This window comes from Geotrypetes seraphini, chromosome 6, assembly GCF_902459505.1.
Source record: "Geotrypetes seraphini chromosome 6, aGeoSer1.1, whole genome shotgun sequence".
NCBI classification, from domain to species: Eukaryota; Metazoa; Chordata; class Amphibia; order Gymnophiona; family Dermophiidae; genus Geotrypetes; species Geotrypetes seraphini.
Window position 1 is genome coordinate 172,214,851 of NC_047089.1, and position 21,571 is coordinate 172,236,421.

At 42.2% G+C, this 21,571-nt stretch overlaps 1 protein-coding gene across 4 annotated transcripts in view; it reads left to right on the forward strand.

The window, feature by feature from the left end:
• The window catches only part of MID1 (midline 1), a 505,597-nt gene extending 490,544 nt beyond the window's left edge, over positions 1 to 15,053 (forward strand). For all 4 annotated transcript variants that reach the window (XM_033949016.1, XM_033949015.1, XM_033949019.1 and 1 more), the window contains 2 exons: positions 5,237 to 5,444; positions 14,425 to 15,053. In XM_033949016.1, the coding sequence (XP_033804907.1) occupies positions 5,237 to 5,444; positions 14,425 to 14,773 (557 nt within the window). In that variant the 3' untranslated portion in view covers positions 14,774 to 15,053. The remainder of the gene's footprint in view (positions 1 to 5,236; positions 5,445 to 14,424) is intronic.
• The last annotated feature ends 6,518 nt before the right edge of the window (positions 15,054 to 21,571 follow it).

The following is a 21,571-nucleotide window of genomic DNA, read 5'->3' on the forward strand; positions in this document are numbered from 1 at the left end:
GGCTCCTGGTCCTGATGGGTTTTCTGGCGAGTTTTATCATATTCTCTCCCATCGTGTTTGTGAGCCATTACTTGATTATTACAATGCAGCTATAACTAAAGGCTCCTTCCCTCGTTATGCTAACGAGGCGTTGGTAACTTTGTTATTGAAACCGGGTAAGGAAGCTGACAACCCGGGGTCTTACCGCCCGATCTCTTTACTTAATGTTGATTTGAAATTGTTTTCTCGTCTTTTGGCCAACCGTCTTGCTCCCCTTCTCCCTTCTGGACCCCTGAGGAAAAAGGTTTTTTTCAAAACATGGACAGTGTCAGGTCCAGGTTTCAAACTAAAGTGAATTATTCCTTGGGCAACAAAATTTTATTGATTTCAATAGTTTCAGCATCTTGTACATCATTCCTGTAGTTTCTTTTGTTTTTTTTGCTGTTCGAAAACTACTGCAGATTCGTTGGATTTTGTTTTGTTTGTATTTTACATCTTTGGGAGAGGGAGGGATCAATTGAAATGTTTTAAGTTTTCTGGCTGATATTGATGAGGAGTTGATAAAAAGGTTTGTAAGTGGCTCTGCGAAGTGAGCATGTCCTCCTGTCTCAGGGACCCCCAACAACCCCCCACCTTTAAATTGAATCGGCAGGAGGGATGTCCACTCCCTCCTGCCTCAGGGCCCTCATATGGTCCCTCAACCTCCTGTATCTTAACTAGAAGAAATGGCAGAAGGGATGTTCACTTCCTCCTACCAGCAGGTCCTCTTCAAAATGGGGGGGGGGGGGTTGTCTTCCCAGTGCATCCTTTTTGTCGAGCTAGTCTAAGTAGTATAGTTCTGAAATGGGAGATCAAGTGGTTGGCAGCATGGAATAGGGAACTGGCAAGCAATAACTTGATAACTGGTGATGGCTTACGCATCCTAATAAAAAAAATACTAAAGTTTCAAGATATGCAGTTTTGCAGGAACAACACAGTTTTTGCTGTGTATGTTTATAGCAGTTTATCGAGTCTTTTTAGCAAACATTTTGGAATCAGTGGAGTATCCTAAATATCCAAACTTCTCCAGCCATTTTTTCACATATGTTTTGGTTTTATGAGAGAATTCAAGATTTTTGGTAGCAAATAATTAATGATCTTTTTAATGTTATACTTGATCGGAGTATACCATTGTAAGTGGGTATACAATTCAAATGTTGTGGCAAAGGGGGAACTAGAACAGGCACTCTTTATTGCAAAAAGTATTTCTTTTGGCTAGAAAGTGCATACCAGCTTGTTTTCAACAACAATGCCCTCCTACAATGACAGCGTAGAAAATTAGATTTATTATCTATTGAAAATGGAAAAACTGGGTGCTAGACAAGGTTCTCCTAGGACATGGAGGATATACCAATAGACTTGGTCACTGATTTGGAATCATATGCTATCTGTTAAACTTGTAACTCATTGGAACATGGGAATAGGTAGGTAGGATGAGAGTGGGAATAAGTGGGGAGTTATAACTAGATAACTGCTTTCCATAAAATATTAGTGGATTTTGAATGCACAAATGTCTATTTTCTGACCTAATCATTCTATTAAAAAATTAGGATCTCTGTTTCTGCACTTTGTGGTATAGAGCACAGTTCTTCAACTACCGGTCCGCGGACCGCTGCCGGTCCGCAGAAAATTTCTGCCGGTCTGCGCAGGGCCGGCGAGATCAAGTCGGCAGTTAAATTTCCTGCCGACTGCGGTTCCTCCTGACTGCGGTTCCTGCTGATTAATGTTCCTCCCAGCCTCAGGCGATCAAGATAGGCTGCCAACGTCGGGGCCTTCCCTCTGTGAGTCTCGCCTGTTCGGAAACAGGAAGTTGAAACAAAATAGGCGGGACTCAGAGAGTGAAGGTCCCGACGTTGGCAGCGTGTCTTGATCGCCACCCCTGCTGAGTTGCTGAAGAGGGCCGCGGGAAGTTGCGATTAGACCGGAGAGAGCTGCAGATTCAGGTGCAGGTGGAGGGAGATGGTCAGTGTGTGCGAACAAGATCCTGGGGAGCCTTCACAGTGGCTGTCTCTCCTCCCATCAGCTCTCCAATTTGCCAGGGCAGTGATTTACCGACAACTTCCTGCAGGCAAGTACCGAGAGCTGCTGGAAGGAGAGGAAGCCACTGTAGGAGGCTGGGAAGGTGCTGGAAAAGGGAGAGCTGTTACTGGACTTGAAGGGAGTTAGAAGGAGAGATGCTGCTGGGAGGGGAGGAGGGAAAGGGATGGGAAGAGAGTTACTGTTGGATAGAGGGAGGAGGGAAGGGAGAAGAAGGAGATATGCTGCTGGGAGGGGAGGAGGGAAAGGGATGGGAAGAGAGTTAATGTTGGATAGAGGGAGGAGGGAAGGGAGAAGAAGGAGAGATGCTGCTGGGAGGGAGGAGGGAAAGGGATGGGAAGAGAGTTAATGTTGGATAAAGGGAGGAGGGAAGGGAGAAGGAAAAAAAGGAAGGAGGGTAGGGAGAAAGAAAAAAGGAAGGAAACAGCTGGCAGGGAGATTACAGGAGGGGAAGGGGGTCAGGGTGGAATGGAGAGATCAGATGAGAGAAAGGGAAGAGAGAGGAATGAGAAAGTAGAGAGACATTGATGCTGGAAAGGGGGTCAGCAGAGAAATGAGAGAGGGATAAAGATGCTAGATCTGGTGTAGGAGAGATAAAAATGAAGAAGGCAGTGAAGCTGGAATGAATGATGAAAAAAGGAGAGAGGAGGATGGACAAGGAAGAGGGGCATAGAAACGGGGACATTGGATGAAACGGGCAGATGGTGGAGTGAAAAGAAGATGAAAGCAGAAACCAGAGACAACAAAAGGTAGAAAAAAATAATTTTATTTCTATTTTGTCATTAGAATATATCAGATTTGAATTATATATCCTGCTAGAGACATAACTGGGGACTGCAGTATTCTGTTAGCATGATATTTCTATGTAGCATTCTATAATAACTTGGCTTGTTCAGTTTTCTTGATAGTAGAGAGGATATATGTGAAGGGGAGGGGAGACAGGGGTTTTGTTGGTCCGTGCTCTGTATATTTGTATTTATAAAATCACAATTGTTCAGAATATTGTTTCTTTTTATACTTTAATAAAATACGTTCAATATAAAATCATAATTGCGGCTTGTGCAGATGGGATCAGATGGTTTGCGGGGACCGAGCTCGCGGAGATGGGGCGTAAACAGGGTTTTTAAATTTTAGTCCTAGTAGTTTGCCGGTCCACAAAATAATGATTTTATTTCTGCCGGTCCACGGGTGCAAAAAGGTTGAAGAACACTGGTATAGAGGATCTTAAGGTGACAGTACAGGTTGAAAAGGTAGCAGTGAAATCTAGAAGGATGCTTGAGTGCATAGGGAATGGCCAGTAGGAAAGAGGAGGTATTGATGCCCCTGAATAAGACTCGGGTAAGACCTCATTTAGAATATTGCGTACAATTCTGGAGACTGCACCTTCAAAAAGATAAAAACAGGATGGAATTGGTCCAGAGGAAAGCTACTAAAATGGTCATTGGTCTTCATCATAAGGCTTATGGGGACAGACTTAAAGATGTATATTTGGAAGAAAGGCGGGAGAGGGGAGATATGATAGATAGATTTAAATACCTACATGACATAAATACACATGAGGCCAGTCTCTTTCAATTGAAAGGAATCTCCAGAGTGAGAGGACATGGGATGAAGTTAAGAGGTGATAGGCTCAGGAGAAATCTAAGGAAATATGTTTTTATAGAAAGGGTGGTAGATGTGTGAAATAGTTTCATAGTAGGGATGGTGGAGACAAAGACTGCATTTGAATTCAAGAAAGCATAGGATAGGCACATGGGATCTTTTATGGAGAGGAGAAGATAGTGGGTGCTACAGATAGGCAGCCTGGATGGACCATTTGGCCTTTATCTGCCATCATGTTTCTATAATAGACAGCAGCATCATTGGCAGGATAGCTTTTCACACATTGTAGGTGGAATTGAAGTTCTTGTATTATTATTGCAATTTTCAAGCATTACATTCACCAAGTAAAACATTTGGAAAGAGAAAAACAAGAATAAAGAGAAACCATGCTACCTCCCTATTGCTAAGATCTCAAATATAGGAGAATTAGGGGCTGTTTCCTGGAATTTAGATGTTTCTGGTGTTCTGGAAACTTCAGACACTGACTTGGTAATAACTGCTGCTCTGGTAGTTTCATTTGTTTTGAAGTCAAATCACAATTGGCTCATACATCTTTTTTTCAAGCACAGGGGATGACTTGTTTCTTAACTATAAGATCAGGACATTTCCTGATGTCACCAAGGGAACTCAGAAACATTGAAGGGAATTTCTTTTATTATGTCCTGGTGATCTCCAGCTGGAAGCACTTTTTTTTTTTTAATTTCCCTGCAAATGAAATCTACAGTAAGTCTGTTATGTATGTTTTCTTCCAGCCTTCATAATTATTCGATTTTTTGATTGTTAATTGACCTCTAGCCACTGACCCTTTCTTTTGTGTTGAATTAGGTGTCACAATTAATATTGCAATACCTATAACTGGCGTTCCTTTTCCAGGTATCTTTGTTAAAAATTGATTTTCCTGAAATGATCTCAGACAACTCCTGATTTGGGGAAATTGAATTTTTAACACACTGTGTAGCGTTGTGTTAAAAAAAAAAATTACAATGCTGACTTTTTATTTGCATGCTATAATTACAAATCACTACTTTTCACTACTTTTTATGGTTCATCTGATCTTAATAAATGCTAAATTCACTTCCTCACAAAACTGCTTTCACTAGTTGTAACTGTGACCTAGTGAAAAGACCTCCTTTGCCCCCTCCCCCTCCCAATGCACACACACATAAAATTAGAGAATGACAAGGGGATAATTTTTTCCCAGTCCCCACGGAAACTCATTTTCCTGTTCCAGCAAGTTCTTTTCCTGTCACTGCCCCATCACTGCAAGCTCTGTCCTCGTCTGCACAAGCCTCAAACATTTTAAAATCATAAGTGTTTTAGACTTGTGCGGTTAAGGCAGAGCTTACAGGAATGGGGCAGGGACAGGGACAAAACTCACAGGGACAGGACGGGGAAATTGAATTCCTGCTGGGATGGTGAAAAATTTGTCCCCATGTCTGTTTCATTTCTGCTGTGAGAAAGATGAAATGATGATTGCTGATTAACAAAAAACATTGCCTGCAACAAAAATCTCTTATACAGTGCACAGTAGGCTTAGGCAAATTTCATCAAAAATGTATTTCATTTTTTATTATTTTAGGTCAACCATTCAAGCTGGACCCTAAAACTGCCCACCGAAAATTGAAGGTGTCTCACGATAACCTGACAGTTGAACGCGATGAAACTTCCTCCAAGAAAAGCCACACACCAGAGCGCTTTAGCAGCCAAGGAAGCTACGGGGTCGCTGGCAACGTATTTATTGATAGCGGACGCCATTACTGGGAGGTAGCAATTACCGGAAGTACATGGTATGATGTAATGTTTGGTGGTGGCTATTTTTGCTAATGTTCATGCATTCGTGTTCCTTGTTTTCAGACTAAAAATAAACACGTGCGGCTCAGAGCTAGATTCTTTGTAGGTTTTGATACTTTTAAGGGTTCAGTCTAAGAATTATTCAGATGATAGGTCTTGTGGGGTTTAGACAGCCAAAGAAGGGATCTATCTGTGGATAATTACTAGATTGGTCCCAAAGAAGTGCTGTAATCTGTAAAGAGTTTATTTTTCCTGGGAATGATGTGAATCCTAACAACTTCATTCTACACAAAAGATATAGTCATGCTCTAAATGGGTTAATTTTATGCATTTAGGGCCAGTTTCTGTATACTGCAGCCAAAGGTGTGTATAATGGCAATTTGCATGTGCAGCTTAATTAGTTAACAAGCCAATTAGCAAATTCCAGTTTTCAAAGTAATTTTGTTGGGTAACTAACAAGCTAATTTTCTGAAAATGGCCATGTGCCCAACTCAGCTCTTTAAATTTTGGCTAGCAAAAAGATTCTTTTATTAAAACTTAATGTGCATTAAAGGACATTAGCGCAATAGAGCATGCTAAGATATAATAACAGGGCCCTCAAGTTAGGCTGATTTTAAGACACATTTAGCCAGTTATATTTTCAAGTACCCCCCCTCTCCTAAATCCAAGTAGTTAGGGAAAAATTCTATAATTGCAGCTCAAAATAAGGTGCTAGGAAGAATACAAATCTCCAAACTACACAACTGCCTCTCAGAAATAAAAAAGCTGAAAGTCCCAAAACAAGATGAAACTAAACGTGGCAAAAAACGAGCTCCTCTGTATACGGGGAAGTGACCCCGAACTCGCCTACCTGTCGATCTCTTGGGAATCGACCACCTTCACGGCCAAAGACAAAGTACACGGCCTAGGGGTAATCCATGATGGCGACCTTTTGCTCTCTGACCATATCTCCCAAGTAGTATCTGCCTCCTTCTGCCATCTCTGACAACTACGGAAAATCAGATGCTACTTCTCAGAGCTGGACTTCTCACAACTACTTTACACCTTTGTCCTCTCACATATGGACTACTGCAGCATGCTCCTAAACGGGCTTACTGCAAAAAACCTCCATCGACTTCGAGTACAAAATGCTGCCATCCAACTCTTGAAGAACCTCTGCATACTAGACCCAATTGCACACTGTCCACTGGCTGCCGATCGACAGATGATATATATTCAAAGGCCTAGTAATGGCCTACAAACTCTTCCATGACATGGTACTGATCTATATGGCCTACAAACTTCTACCCTACGCCCTGAATCGAGTGCTCCGCTGACAAGATGAAAAAGGATTATGCATGCCCTCGGGACACACCCTTCATCTTGAAAACACCCAGAAAAGAACTTACTCACACTACCTACCGCACCTCTGGGATAAACTACCTACCCACATGAGATCATTAGAAGCTCTGCTGAGCTTCAGGAAAGCAATTAAAACTCACCTCTTCCCCTGACCCTCTATGAGAGTATGCCAATCCAAATTCCCCTCTTGTGCAAGGACTGCTGAAACTTTGTGTAAATCCTGGCTCCCAACTGATGGCAACTATTCTATAAAACTGTGCCTAAATTTGGGGAACACCCCTGACCTGCCAATGCCCTCTCCCATGGCCTCCTCCCCTTTTGAGCTGTATGCAAATCAATTTAGGTGCACAGAGTTATAGAATAGCATGCAGGCAGATCCAAATGGAAATCCTACTTAGTGCCCAGTTAACATTGTTAATGGTTCATTAATGAATTAGCTTGCTTTCGATCTGGGATCTGTACCCTAGTTTGGGCAACCTTTATAGAATCTGGGAGTGAAAGCATAGCCACCTAATTTCATCTTTGGGCACCTAAACAGCCAGCTAGTACTGAAAATCTTTCATGTACCTGGAAAGAATGTGGGTGCTTTTGTTCTCTTTTTCTTTATGGCAGTTGAAGGGGAGGAATGTGGATGTTTGGGAGGGATTTGGGCTGTCAGTCCCATAGGATATTTTTCATTCAGGCAGATGGGAAGGGATTGCAAGAGCCACTGGTCTCATAGTAAAGTCAGACTGCTAGTGGGTGGGAGACAACTTAACTGATCTGTGCTGAAAATCATCCCAAATATAAATACGCAATCGGAGCACTACCTCCCTTATCCCTCTCTCCAGCTGCCCAAATGAAAAATAACCCACGAGGCCAACAGACTTCCATTCCTCCTACCAAATGAACAAAGATTAATCTGCAGAGCTTTTCCATGTCTCCCTCCCAACTGCCCAAATGAAAAATGACTTATGAGGCTGATACCCCCCCTCCCCCATCCCTCCTTCCCATCAACCCAAATTAAACATAATTCAAAGGCTCAACAACATCCTCATCCATCCCTCTCAGCTGTCTGAATGAAGAATAACCCATAGTGGTGTTAAAGAGGTATGGAAGCAGAAATTGGGAAAGTGGAGAACAGCAAGGACATATGTTGGGTAAGGGGAAAATGCTAAGAGGGCCAGACGCTGGACAGAGAAAGAAGAGGGGAAAGAAGATAAGGTGGAAAGTAGGAGATGCAGATGTGAGCAGATTCTAAGGAAGATGGTGGAGATAGCTGATGCTGGGAAAGGACAGAAGTGGATCAGATGGACTGAGAAAGAGACATTAAAGAATTGGTGGAAGCAAGATGTGGAGGGATGGAAAGAAGGTATAATAAGGATAAAGATCGTTATGAAGGTAGTGGAATAAGAGAAGGAAGTGGAAGGGATGGGGAAAAATAAATTATAAGATAAAAATGGAGTGGAAGTTAAGTGAAACATGTAAAACACTATGGTAGAGTGAAAAGAGATAACAAAGGGGTCAAATGGAAACTGAGAAGAGAAAGGTAAGGAGAATGAGGGGAAAAGGCGAAAGATGGAATCCAAAGCAGTAGGTGGTGGGTAACAGTGAAGTGTTAGAATCAGCCCATAATGCAAGATACACATACACACGCTTACATAAAGGTGCTCACATTCTTTCACTAACATGTGTCAAACCCTAGTGTAACCACATACAAATTCCCTCCCTTAAAAAAGGCAAAGGGAATATTAATGAGAAATGCATAGGGAAGGAAATCTCATCTCCCCTTTCCTTCACTACTGAACCTAAATTATATGCGTGGTGCATACCTGCACACACCAACAAAGGAAGACACTACTGCACAGGATTGGGACTTATATACCGTCTTTTTGTAGTTATACAACCACACTCAAAGCTGTTTACATACAGACACTTCAAGCATTTTCCCAATCTGTCCCGGTGGGCTCACAATCCTTTTTGATGAAATTGGTGCAGTGGAAGATTAAGTGACTTGCCCAGGGTCACAAGGAGTAGCACGAAGTTTGAACCCACAGCCTCAGGGTGCTGAGGCTGTAGCTCTAACCACTACACCATACTCTCATTTCCCAGAATAACCTATTTCAGAAAGCTAGGAGTTTTAGATGGTCTGTGACTGCGCAGAGATAATTGACTCTGCATTGTCCTTCACTCTCCAACTGAGTCCCAAGTAATGAACTGGCCAGCAGTTTGCCTCAGGAGATCATCATGAAAGCATCTTTCCTAGGCAAGTTAGGATAAAAACTTTTATTGAAAAAACTTGCGTTGTAAGGATAACTGTGGCAAAATGTAAGCTGTAAACTGTATATTATGTATATTAGTAATAGAACTTAGTATGTGTCAAGTTAGGATAAAAGTCAGATATCTACAAATAATAACAAATTATTACTTATAATGACTGGGGTTGCCATTCAATAAATTACATATAATTGGAAAAATTGGAATAGATTAAATTATAATTTTTGGTGGAACTCCTTATGTCATATTTATAAAATGGAGAGACTTATTGCAATACAACAGGGTTGTTTCAGGAAATTTCAAGATATTTGGGAGCCATTAACAAAGTATTGTAATGATTAGAAAAATCTTGTTTCCCTTAAATTTACAAGTTTAATTATGGGGTGGGAGGGAGGGTATTTTTATTGTTACATGTTATATAAGTATTGATTATATGATAGATAAGGGTGGGGAAGGGGGGGAGATAAGAGAATATTATATGTATCATTGTTGATTATTAAGTGATATATTTTTGGTTATTTGTATGGATATGTTATCACACTTATTATAAGTTTAAAAATGAATAAAGATTTAAAAAAATAAAATAAAATAAAAAAATAAAAAAGTTAGGCTAAAAACTTGCATCATAAAACTTGTATTGTAATTATGGCAAATCATAACCTGTTAACTGTGTATTATGTATGTCTAACTTGTAACTCGTTCTGAGCTCTTTGGGGAGAACGGGATAGAGAACGAATTAAATAACTTGAATTGCCGTTCTGTCTGACTTAAGGGCCCTTTTAATAAAGTGTGGTTAGCTTTTGCACTTGCCATGCACTAGAGGCCGCAACTAGTGTCTGGTAACTGCAAAGTCTGTGCAGTAATTGTTGGCGGCTGTCGAGAATTCTCCCTGCAGTTACTGCACGGATAACTTCCCTATTGCGCATTAATGTTGAGCGCAATTAGTGCAGATGGACCAGACGTCACCTCCTGAGGGGGTATTTATTAAGTGCACCCATGTTAACTGCACACTTGAAAATTAGCCAATTAGCGTGCACTAATTACATAGCTGCAATATCCAATCTTTGTCCTTGCCCCACTCAGTCACTGCCCCGTCCCATACTAAGTAGGATGTACAAGGTTTATACTACACCGGCTGTTATTAGCGCATGGCACAAAACCAAAGTGGAATTGTCCCAATCAGAATTGAGACAAAAGTGTCCTTCAACTCATCTGATAAATCCAAATGCCTTTATTCATCCAAAGTCTCATAAAATACATCCAATGACTCATAATCCCACCTTGTCATTCACATGGCTACAAAATAATTAAATGAGACTCTGCAGATGATAAGCAAGTGTTGACAAACCACTTAGCATTTGGAGGATGTGTGTGTTTCTGTACTTTGTACGGTTTTTCGAATGGACACGGTGAAGACTCGCAAGACTCCTGAGGCAGGCCGGTTAGGCCGAAACATGTGCATGTCGGGTCATTGAGTCATTGGAGGTCTTTTATGAGACTTTGGATGAATAAAGGCATTTGGATTTATCAGATGAGTTGAAGGACACTTTTGTTTAGTGCACACCATTCTGATTGGGACAATTCCACTTTGGTTTTGTGTTTGTGGTTTTGTTTCCCCTGTTTAATTAGTGCATGGCAAACATTAGCGTGGCTGTGTGCTAACAGCTAGAACATGTTCAAATCCATGCTCAGGGAGAATTTTATAAATGAGGCCTAAAGTTAACAAACTGGGCACTAAACTAGCATTCTATAATAGCAGAGCTGTATACCAAATCTGCTTTAGAATACTAGCACAAGTCAGCAGATATGTGCCAAATGCTAAGCATGGCCTCTTGTGCCATGTCTGTAGCAGGCATAAATGCTGGCACCGAAAAATCAGCATTCAGGCACATAAGTTCAGTTATTCTATACAGTGTGTGCAGGAATAGTTGGAATACCCCTGGCACACCCATGCTATCCCATGACATTTATGCGTGCAACTGCTAATTACTGCTTATTAATCCCAATTGTTGCTACATATTTCAAATTAAGTGCCAATTATGCAATTATGTTATGCATGTAACTGACCCTAGTCTATAATTGGGCACCAAATTTTAGACACCATTTATAGAATCTGGGGGTAATTGCTTAGCGCACTTTAGTACAAAGGCCCCTTATGACGTCTGCATGATCTGGATGTTTCAAGTTTGTTGTACCCGCAATATCAAGTCCTTCAATGCGTATGACAATTTAAAATTAGAAAACAAAAAATAAAACAATTTTATACAAATAACCGTACAATGTATACATACAAATAATTATCGATACAAAAGGAGAGAGGGGTGAACTACAATCTTTAAAAAAGATAAAGATACATTTAGGGAAAAAACATCTGGAGGGTAACAAAGAATAATTTAGAAAACATGGCTAAGACTAGAGGAGAGGGTAAGGGACCTATACATAAGATCTGATTAAGATTAGGTATTAGAGCATAAGCATTAATGATAGATGAATTATCCTATCTATGTCTCAAATGCGTCCTTATACAAGTGGAGGGGCATAATCGAAAGGGACGTCTAAGTCCGTTTACGTCCATCTCGCAAGTCGTCCAAAGTAAAAAAACAGCTTAAGACACATTTTCAAAACATACGTCCAACTTTTTTTTACTTCGAAAATTGTCTAATTATAAGTCCTGCCGATCTGATCGTCCAAGCCACTAAATTGTCTATCTTTATACCACATTTCCGTCCAACTTTCCATCCAAGTCCAAAATGCCTAGAACAAGCCCTGTTGGACGTGGGAGGGGTCTGAAAAGTGATGGACTGCACACCCAGACATGCCACCTAAATAGTGGAGTACCTTACAGGGCCATGGCTTCTCTTCCCTACAGCTCCCTTATAGGTTACGGTGAGCCCCCCAAACCACCTCCAGAATCCCCTAGACCCACTTATCTACCATCCCAATAGCCCTTATGGCTGCAGGAGCAACTTATATGCCAGTACAAAAGAGTTTTGGGGGTGTATAGGGCAGTGCACATGTTTCAGTATCAATGCAGTGATTACAGGGGCTTATGGGCATGGGTCCTCCTCTTTATGGGTCCCTAACCCACCCCCAAGATGACTTAAGCTGCCTTTGCGCTGGACGACTAGGCTTTCCTATGCCAGGCAGCCAGGTGATGATGGTCTGGAGGCTGAAATTTAAAGTTGTGAATAAAATTTTTATGGGGGGGGGGGTTGGTGATCACTGGGGTAGTGTGTGGGGGTCAGTGTTATGTGTTTGTAGTGCTTATCTGGTGAGTTTAGGTGGGTTTTTGTGACTTAGACCATGTTCCGTCAAGGCTCTGTTGTAAAACTTTGGGTTATACATGCTGTACGACTAAGTCTGAGCCGGCCCACGTCCCGCCCAACTCCCGCCCTCAACACGCCTCCCGAAATGCCCCATTTCGCTTTGGACATTGAGCGGCACTATGAAGGCCTAGGTCGTTTTTAAATATGTCCAAAACCCGGTTTTATTATCAGTGCTTGGACGTTTTTGAGAAATGTTCATCCAAGTGCCGACTTAGGCCGGTTTTTGGACGTTTTTCTCTTTCGATTATGAGCCCCGTAACTTTTTAATGAGCTTTTAAAGTAAATTGGTAAATTGTTCCAGAGCTGGGGTGCTATAACCAAAAAAATGGTAGATCTCCTAGTACCTATTATTTTTAAAGAAGGGATAGTCAGCAAATGCTGTTCTGTTGATCTACCGTATTTTCACGCAGATAACGCGTGTAAAACGCGCACATGGGTATAGCGCGCAGAAACCACGATTTTATGTACAAAAACTTTTGTATACCACGCTCACGGGTATACCGCGCATGCAGCCCGACTGTCCTTTCGCCTGCCCCGACTCTCCTCTGGCCACCCCGACTCTCCTTTCGCCCTCCCCGACTCTCCTTTCGCCCTCCCCGACTCACCGTGCGCTGTCCCGACTCTCCGTTCACCCTCCCTGACTTTCCGTGCACTGCCCCGCCTCTCCGTGCGCTGTCCCGACTCTCCGTTCACCCGCCCTGACTTTCCGTGCACTGCCCCGCCTCTCCGTGCACTGTCCCGACTCTCCGTTCACCCGCCCTGACTTTCCGTGCACTGCCCCGACTCTCCGTGCGCTGTCCCTACTGGTGGGGCCTAAGGCGCGTGGGCCAATCAGAATAGGCCCTGGAGCCTTAGGTCCCACCTGGGGGCGCGGCCTGAGGCACATGGTCGGGTTGGGCCCATGTGCCTCAGGCCGCGCCCCCAGGTGGGACCTAAGGCTCCAGGGCCTATTCTGATTGGCCCACGCGCCTTAGGCCCCACCAGTAGGCGGAGCTTTGGGACGGATGGGCCAATCCGGCCTCATTCCGTCATTGGCTGCCTGCCGGACAGGCGGGTTTGGCTCCCGTCTGTCCGGCCAACTACCAAAGGTACGGGGAAGGGGGGTGGGGGTGTCGTGGGGGTCGGCCAGGGGGGTCGCGGGTTGGCTGGGGGGGCGGTCGGAGGTTCTTGGGGGGGGGGCGGTCGTTGGAGGGAGGGGGGTTTGCGTCGAGGGCAGGAGGGCCTGGGATCCCTCCTGCCCGTAATGTAGTGCGGGGTGGGGGTAGGGGGTCGCCGTGGCCAGGAGGGTTTGGGCTCCCTCCTGGCCCGATATTGTCGGGGAATTGGGGAGTCGGCCGGGCAAGAGGGCTTGGGCTCCCTCTTGCTCCGATCGTGGATGCGGGTGCGGGTGGGAGCGCGTGCGAGCGGTCGTTCGGGGTGTGGGTGCGAGCGGTCCTGCTGGGGGGGGTGAATCGGGCGTCGGGCGGGGTGGGAGCTATGTAAAAAAATTTTTGTATACCGCGCTCACGCATATAACGCGCGAGGGGTATGCGCGGTAGGTAAAAACGCGTATAACGCGCGCGTTATATGCGTGAAAATACGGTAAGTGTCCTAACTGAAGAATATGGTATCAGAAAACGATCCAGAAATATTGGTGCGTTGGTTTGTCAGATTTTAAAGTGCAATTTTATAAATTATTCTATGCGAGATTGGTAACCAGTGTTCTTTTTGAGAAGAGGGTGACATGATCGTATTTTTTTGAGTTAGTAATAATTTTTATTGCTGTATTTTGTATAATTTGTAGTCTTCTTATTTCTTTCTGGGTTATACCATGATACAATGTGTTGCAATAATCAAGCCTAGACATAACCAAAGAATGAATGACGATGTTAAAAAATGGTAAGAAATGAAGATTTGAAATTGACAAAAAGCTTCACTGAACATTAGCCAAGCCAGAAGCACCATAACATGAGCAGGCTTGTTTATGCTATGCAGTTCAAATTCGAATACCACGGTGGTCTGGGGGACTTAGTATGTCATGATCCATTGCTTTTCTTTTTTTTTTATTTTTCAGGTATGCTATTGGGATTGCATATAAATCGGCTCCAAAACATGAATGGATCGGGAAAAATTCTGCCTCTTGGGTACTCTGTCGCTGCAATAATAACTGGGTAGTAAGGCACAACAGCAAGGAGAATGCTATAGAGCCAGTGCCCCATCTCCGTCGTATCGGCATTCTGCTGGACTATGACAATGGTTCACTGGCGTTCTATGATGCTGTCAATGCCATGCATCTTTACACCTATGACATATCATTCACACAGCCCGTGTGCCCCACACTCACTGTGTGGAATAAAGGTTTGACAGTTTTAACAGGCCTTCCAATACCAGATCACTTGGACTGCATAGAGCAGCTGCCATGATTAATACCAGGTTCCAGAACATTCATAGGAATCTGCCTGGAACTGACTTTTTCTTTCCATGAATACATTTTATATATTGTCCAAGAGTCCGCCTTTGAACTTTAACTATGTTTGTATTCTGTGCATTTTGCACAAGAGATGGCTTTGATTTCTCTGAACTTTTTTTTTTTTTCGGCTCTTATAGGAAGATTTATAAATTTTATTTATAAAAAAAAAAAAATCTGAATTGAAATTTGTAGAAGTTACATGTTTTTGCACATTAAAGGCCCAGGTCATTACAGTTTTATAATCCCATTACGTATATATACCGTACACATATATATTTTACTTGCTCACAGGGAACTTATGTAGTGCAATCTGTGCCAAAAGGATGCATTTTTGTTCACATTTATGGAACCCAGAATTTTAAAAGCCAGTACAGATTTCAGCAGCTTTGCAACTCTCCTCACCATCAAAGTATAAGTGAAGATAAAAAATTAAAAAATGAGGCTTTTTATTTGCTGCTCAAATTGAAGAATCCATCCTGCATCTGTTTGTAGATACAATGTATGTATACTTATATATATGTATGTATATATACTGATATATACTATATATATGTATGTATATATACTTTTATATATTGAGGAAGAGAGAGAAAAAAATGGTCCCTGAAAGGCCAGTTGGGTGAATGCATTCATCTCAGCTGATCTCTGAGACTAGTATCTATTCTGATTAAGATACTGTAGCAGTTCCAAAGAATAGCTATAAAACTGATGATGCAAAAAGAGATGTCAACTTGGCATTAAAATTACAGTGGTACCTTGGTTTACGAGTGCACCGGTTTGCAAGTGTTTTGCAAGATGAGCAAAACATTCGCAAAATCGGCACCTCGGAAACCGAGCGCGCTTTGATTTGCGAGCACCCCCCATGCGAACCGGCACCCTCCCCCCCCCCCCCGTGATCCGGCACCCCCCCGCCGCCATCGGGCACCCCCCCACCGCGACCTGAGGTCCCCCCAACCCACCCGAATCCTCTTACTTTTCTGTAGCCTCCGCAGAGGCACCGGCACCAGCATGTCCTGTGCGTGGTGCCGGTGCCTGAAGATCTGCTTCCTGTGCAAGGCCTGAGAGTTCACGTCGAACGTGAACTCTCACGTCGAACGTGAACTCTCAAGGCCCAGCACAGGAAGCAGATCTTCAGGCACCGGCACCATGCACAGGACATGCTGGTGCCGGTGCCGCTGTGGATGCTACAGAAAAGTAAGAAGAGGGTTGGGGGGACCTCAGGTCACGGCGGGAGGTGCCCGAGGCGGCGGGGGGTGCCGGTTCGCAGGGGGGCCTTCGGGGGGAGCAATGTCGGTTCTCGTGGGGGGGGGGAGCAGCGCTGCTGGCCTTGGGGGGGGGGGAAGGTGGGGGGGTGGAAACATATCAAAGCAAGTTTCCCTTACTTCCTATGGGGAAACTTGCTTTGATATGCGAGCATTTTGGATTACGAGCATGCTCCTGGAACGGATTATGCTCGTAATCCAAGGTACCACTGTAATGGAAATGCAACGTATTTTGTTCTTCTATCTGGGCCATACCTTGTTGACTAGATTCACATAAAAGAAAATATCATATATGTAGGTAAGTATTAGCATATCTAGAAACACACACACACTGTGTTGTGTTTTTTTTAACTATACAAAACTGGTATTCTGCATAACTCTGTCAAAACTTAACCAATTTCGATAAAATTGATTTACATCATCCAGAATAAGATTGAAATAAGCTGACATGCCACCCACCTCACCTACACAAAGTTACCAAAACCTAGTGATTATTGTCATAACACATAGGCATCATCTTGCTTTAAGCATAAACAGTTACAATAGTTTTCAGTCAGGAGGATCTGTATGTGCTTGAATATAAACCTTAGATTTTCTCATGTTTTTGTGCTGAAAGCAGGGACTCCTCTGAGTTATATTGGCAACTGTAAGAAGCTCCCCATTCATCCAACCCTTACTTCTGTAATCTTAGTGTTACCAGCCAGACTGTATTTGTTGAGCAACTTTCTTTAATGGCATGAAATAAAGAATAAACACTCACAATTGATGACGTCAAGGCAGTTTAACTCTGTCATAGAATCTTCTCACTCAACCAGCTCTCCTATCCAAAAATGGGCTGGGAACTGATCTCCAGACTTAGATATAAAACTAAGCTGTGTTAGATTGTTAGAAATAAAAGGTGCAAAACCTGGTGGGATAATAATGCTAACTCAAGTTCTCAAATAGCCATGCGGTCTGCAACAATGGCAACTGTTCTCGCTCACATTGGAGAAGAAGGGCGGGGCTTCAGCTCTGTGGATGCAACCTAGCTGTCTAGAAGAAGCAAAGATCTCTGGGGATTTAAGTCCACAGAGCACACTTTACTATACACTATACACTTATACTAGTTCCTATACAAGAAACTGAGCAAATACCCACATAAAATGGGGGCAGAACAGAGTACTATTGTTAAATTTAACTATCAAAGCAAGTGCTACTGGCCATTCAATGTATTGCTGGCAACATTTATCTGTTTCAGGAAGACAGTGCACATCGTGTTCATGAAACCATTTACCTGCTACAGAAAATGACTCTGATTTCATTTCATCAGACTTGTTGCTCCTTAAAAATCCCAACCTGAATCCTGTTGATTACAGGATTTGGGGACTTATGTGGCAGCGTGTTTACGAAAGCTCTATTCATGACACTGACAACCTCAGCAGCTTCTGGCTGAGGTGTTGGCCAGCTTGAGTCAGGGTGTCATTGATACTGTGGTTGATCAATGGAGAAAATAACTCCAAGCATGTGTACATATTACCAAGAGCATGATGTATACCAACATTGAACATTTGCTGTAGGCTTATTGCAGATTTATTCAGTATATGTTCCAATTTTTTTGTGAAATTGATAATGTTTTGATAGAGTTATGCAAACATACACACACACACACACACACACATATATATATATATATATATATATATATATACACACACCAGTGATATACATATATAACCCAAGCGGCAATCAACCAAATATCTTTTTCAAGCCCTTTCCCTTCTGGATCTTGAGGCTTTAAAGGTGTGTTAGGTTGCTTGCCAGGGTAAGCCTTAATGTAAATGTTCCAACCTCACCCATTTTCTATGACAGGTGTTCATTCCAGCATAGGCTAAAGTTTGTTTGTGACAGGGTTGAAAAGCAGCAGGCAGGTTTGTTACTGTAGAATCATACTTTGGGTTTCACTTTACTTTTCATAGAGATCTATGACACAACATAATTTTAGTCATTTTGCAATGCTGGCTCTTCTTTTAAAAGATCTTTTTTTAAAATTAGAGCCCTTGCATCTTTTGCAAAAAATTCTTGTGCAGAGTAGTGTGTGAGGAGCACAGAAACTCAGTATAAAGCAGCAGTTTGAAAGAGGCTAACGACATGGAAAATTACACTTCTCCCTTTGTATTCGCGGTTTCAGCAATCGCAGTTTCGATTATTCACGGTTTTTAGCTTGCTGGCTCCTCCCCCAAAATTATATCAGTTTGCATAGAGAAATCGCTGATCCCAAGTTTTTACAGAGAAAATCACTGATTCCGGGCACTTTCCTCACCTTGTTTTGCCTCTCCTTCGGGAACAGGTCAGGTCTCCCACCATGTTATTCGCGATTTTACCATATTCACACTGGTTTTTAATAGAAAACCGTGAATAACATATGAAAAGTTATTCACGGTTTTTCTGTATTCACGGGTCTGTTAATCCCCTATCACCATGAATACGGAGGGAGAAGTGTGGTATTTATTTGTCAGACTGCTAGACTTTTATTAATAGGGCTTTAAAGATGAAAGCTGTCTGCATGATCATTAATTTGTGTATTTTTCCCTTACACTGGTATCTTTGTTAGATTACAGGACCCAGTATGTTTACTGTAATGTTTATGCATGTGTGATTATTTTGGGAAATGTGGGAGATTTGGAATGACATGTGACAGCAAACCTTTAGAAAGAAATATTTTCCCATTGAGACAGATTTGTTGATGATGTGTAACATGATTTTTTAAAAATTCCTTTTGAACAAAAAGTGGTCTCTAATAATTTTTGTTTGTTTGTTTTATAATCTTGCTTTGTGTGTCCTTTAATGCACTTTCCCCCTCTTTTACTAAGGCACGCTAGCCGATTTAGCGTGCGCTAAATGCTAACGCATCCGTAGAATATAATGGACGCGTTAGTATTTAGCGCATGCGCCTTAGTAAAAGGACCCCTTTGTTAACAAACAAGCCCAAAATCAAAGGAGGTAGCTTCAGAGTTTTAGGATGTAGCTTTCTAAAGTAGGTATACAAAAGTTCAAAGCAAACGTTTGCCGTATGATACTACAGTATTTTAAACACCTTCTGAGCAGAATCATGCTTACATGGCTTGTTTCTAAACAAATACATATCGAAATTTCAGGTCACATGCCCAGGGACTGTTTACAGATGAGCCAGATTTTGACCAACGTTCTATGAATGGAGATGTCTTTCTCCATGCAGAAAGGGAAGACATTTTTCTACCATGAAACATTTCCAAAACACCAGCCTGTTACTTAAAGCAGCATATTGTAGGCAATAAGAAAAATAAAATCTATCATATTGTTTTTAGGATATCCATTAAACAACTAAACCCAATATACCCCCCTTTTATGAAACTGCATTAGGCTTTTTTATTGCCGGCCATGGCGGTATTAGCTCTGATGCACATAGAATTCCAATACACGTTGGAGCTAATACTGCCACGGTCGGTGAAAAAGAAAAGCCTAGCGCGGCTTTGTAAAAGGGGGGATAATAAGTTATTTCACAAAAGATAGTCTATGAAGAAAAGTACAATGTGGATCAGAGGATCATATTTTTCCATCTCATCCCTGCAAGTTCTTTTCCTGCCCCTGCCCCTGCCCCATTCCTGCAAGCTCTGTCCTTATCTGCACAAGCCTCAAACACTTTAAATCATAAGCTCAGATTGTGATGTCATAATGCCTCATTCCACCAATGCCTAAGCTCTGTCCTCATCTTCACAAGCCTTAAACACTTTAAATCACAGGTGTCAAAGTCGGTCCTCGAGGGCCGGAATCCAGTCGGGTTTTCAGGATTTCCCTAATGAATCTGCATGAGATCTATTTGCATGCACTGCTTTCAATGCATATTCATTGGGGAAATCCAGAAAACCCGACTGGATTCCGGCCCTCGAGGAGGGACTTTGACACCCCTGCTTTAAATCATAAATAGCAACATTCTAGAGCTCAGATTGTGATGTCATAATGCCTGATTCCACCAATGCCTAAGCTCTGTTCATCTGCACAAGCCTCAAACACTTTAAAATCATAAGTGTTCGAGGCTTGTGCAGTGAAGGCAAAGCTTACAGGAATGGGACAGAGACAATGACAAAACTCGCGGAGACGAGGAAATTGAGTTCCTGTGGGGTTGGGGACAAATTTGTTCCCTTGTCATTCTCTAATATTAAGGACTGGAACTATAGCTTAAATGAATAAGCTGCTACAAAATCATGGAGTAGAAGGGAAGAAACATTGGACACTAACATCCATAGCAGATCATTTACTTCATGCCTAATAGACCACATTTCTGCAATGTTCCTTAACTCTTTTTCATAAAAATGTAGCAAATCTGTCATCAGCCTGAATTCAAAATAATACTAATGGTGTGTTGCAAACTGTGATCAGGCTGGATTGAGTACACAGCCCATGTTTACATGATTTATTGTCAATCATTTTCCTTTCATTTCAAAAGTTGACCATGTTTCAGCTGAAAAACGGTCTGCTTTCTAGAGTCGTAACAGGTTTTTTAATGCAATACTGAATCCTACTGTCAACCAAACTACATCCTCCCCAGAACCCTGCTACTACTGGTAATACAACATAGAATTCACATTGGTCAGTGCTTGATATGCAGTAAATACGGAAATGAATTCAACTGGTAGCAACTGAACTCCAGACCCATCTTTTGTAAGTGTGGTCTCTTCAGTATGGTCTCAGAGAGCAATGGCATGGCAAGCATTTGACTATTCATTTGCTATGGAAACTTGAAAATGATCACTAAATCTGTTTAATTTATAGTGTCTAATGCAATTCCTGATGTTACAATAAATGCATTCATACGGCAGTCTTCTGTTTTTCTCTGTTGTGTTTTGAAAAATGATTTTTAGTAAGTGGTAATTATAGTATGTGAATTGTAGTGCATTAGGCTTTGACCCGATGAGACCTCAGAAGCTGGGTGGGATTTGGTTTTCCTAATGTGTGAATGGGAGACTAATCTTCAAGGTTGTAGCAAGAAGGAGTAATGCTGGATCAGTAGGAATTGCTACTCTTTCCACGCCAATAAAGAACTAATGAGTGAGTTGATGACTTGATGTGTTGCAAATTGATACCTTTTATTTTACCAATAATAATTATCTAAAGATAATAGAGAATGGCATGGTGATAGAATTTGGCACTGTCCCCGCAGATAACCACGGGAAACTATCCCGTGTCATTCTTTAGTGTCTATCTCAACCTCAGTCCTACACCAGCATTTTTCAACGCAAGGTTTTAGGGTCAGTGACTCTGATTTTTCCCTCTCTCCTTAAAGAATGACATGGGGATGGTTCCGCGTGGTTATCCACGGGAACAGAGACGGTGACAAATATTGTCACCATGTCATTCTGTTTAAGGCCACATAACAGTCATGTGAAAAAATTAGGACACCCCATGAAATATTCAGTTCTTTCTTAAGAAATGTTCACATATCGATGTCAAATCTTTGTTTATCTCTGGAAAAG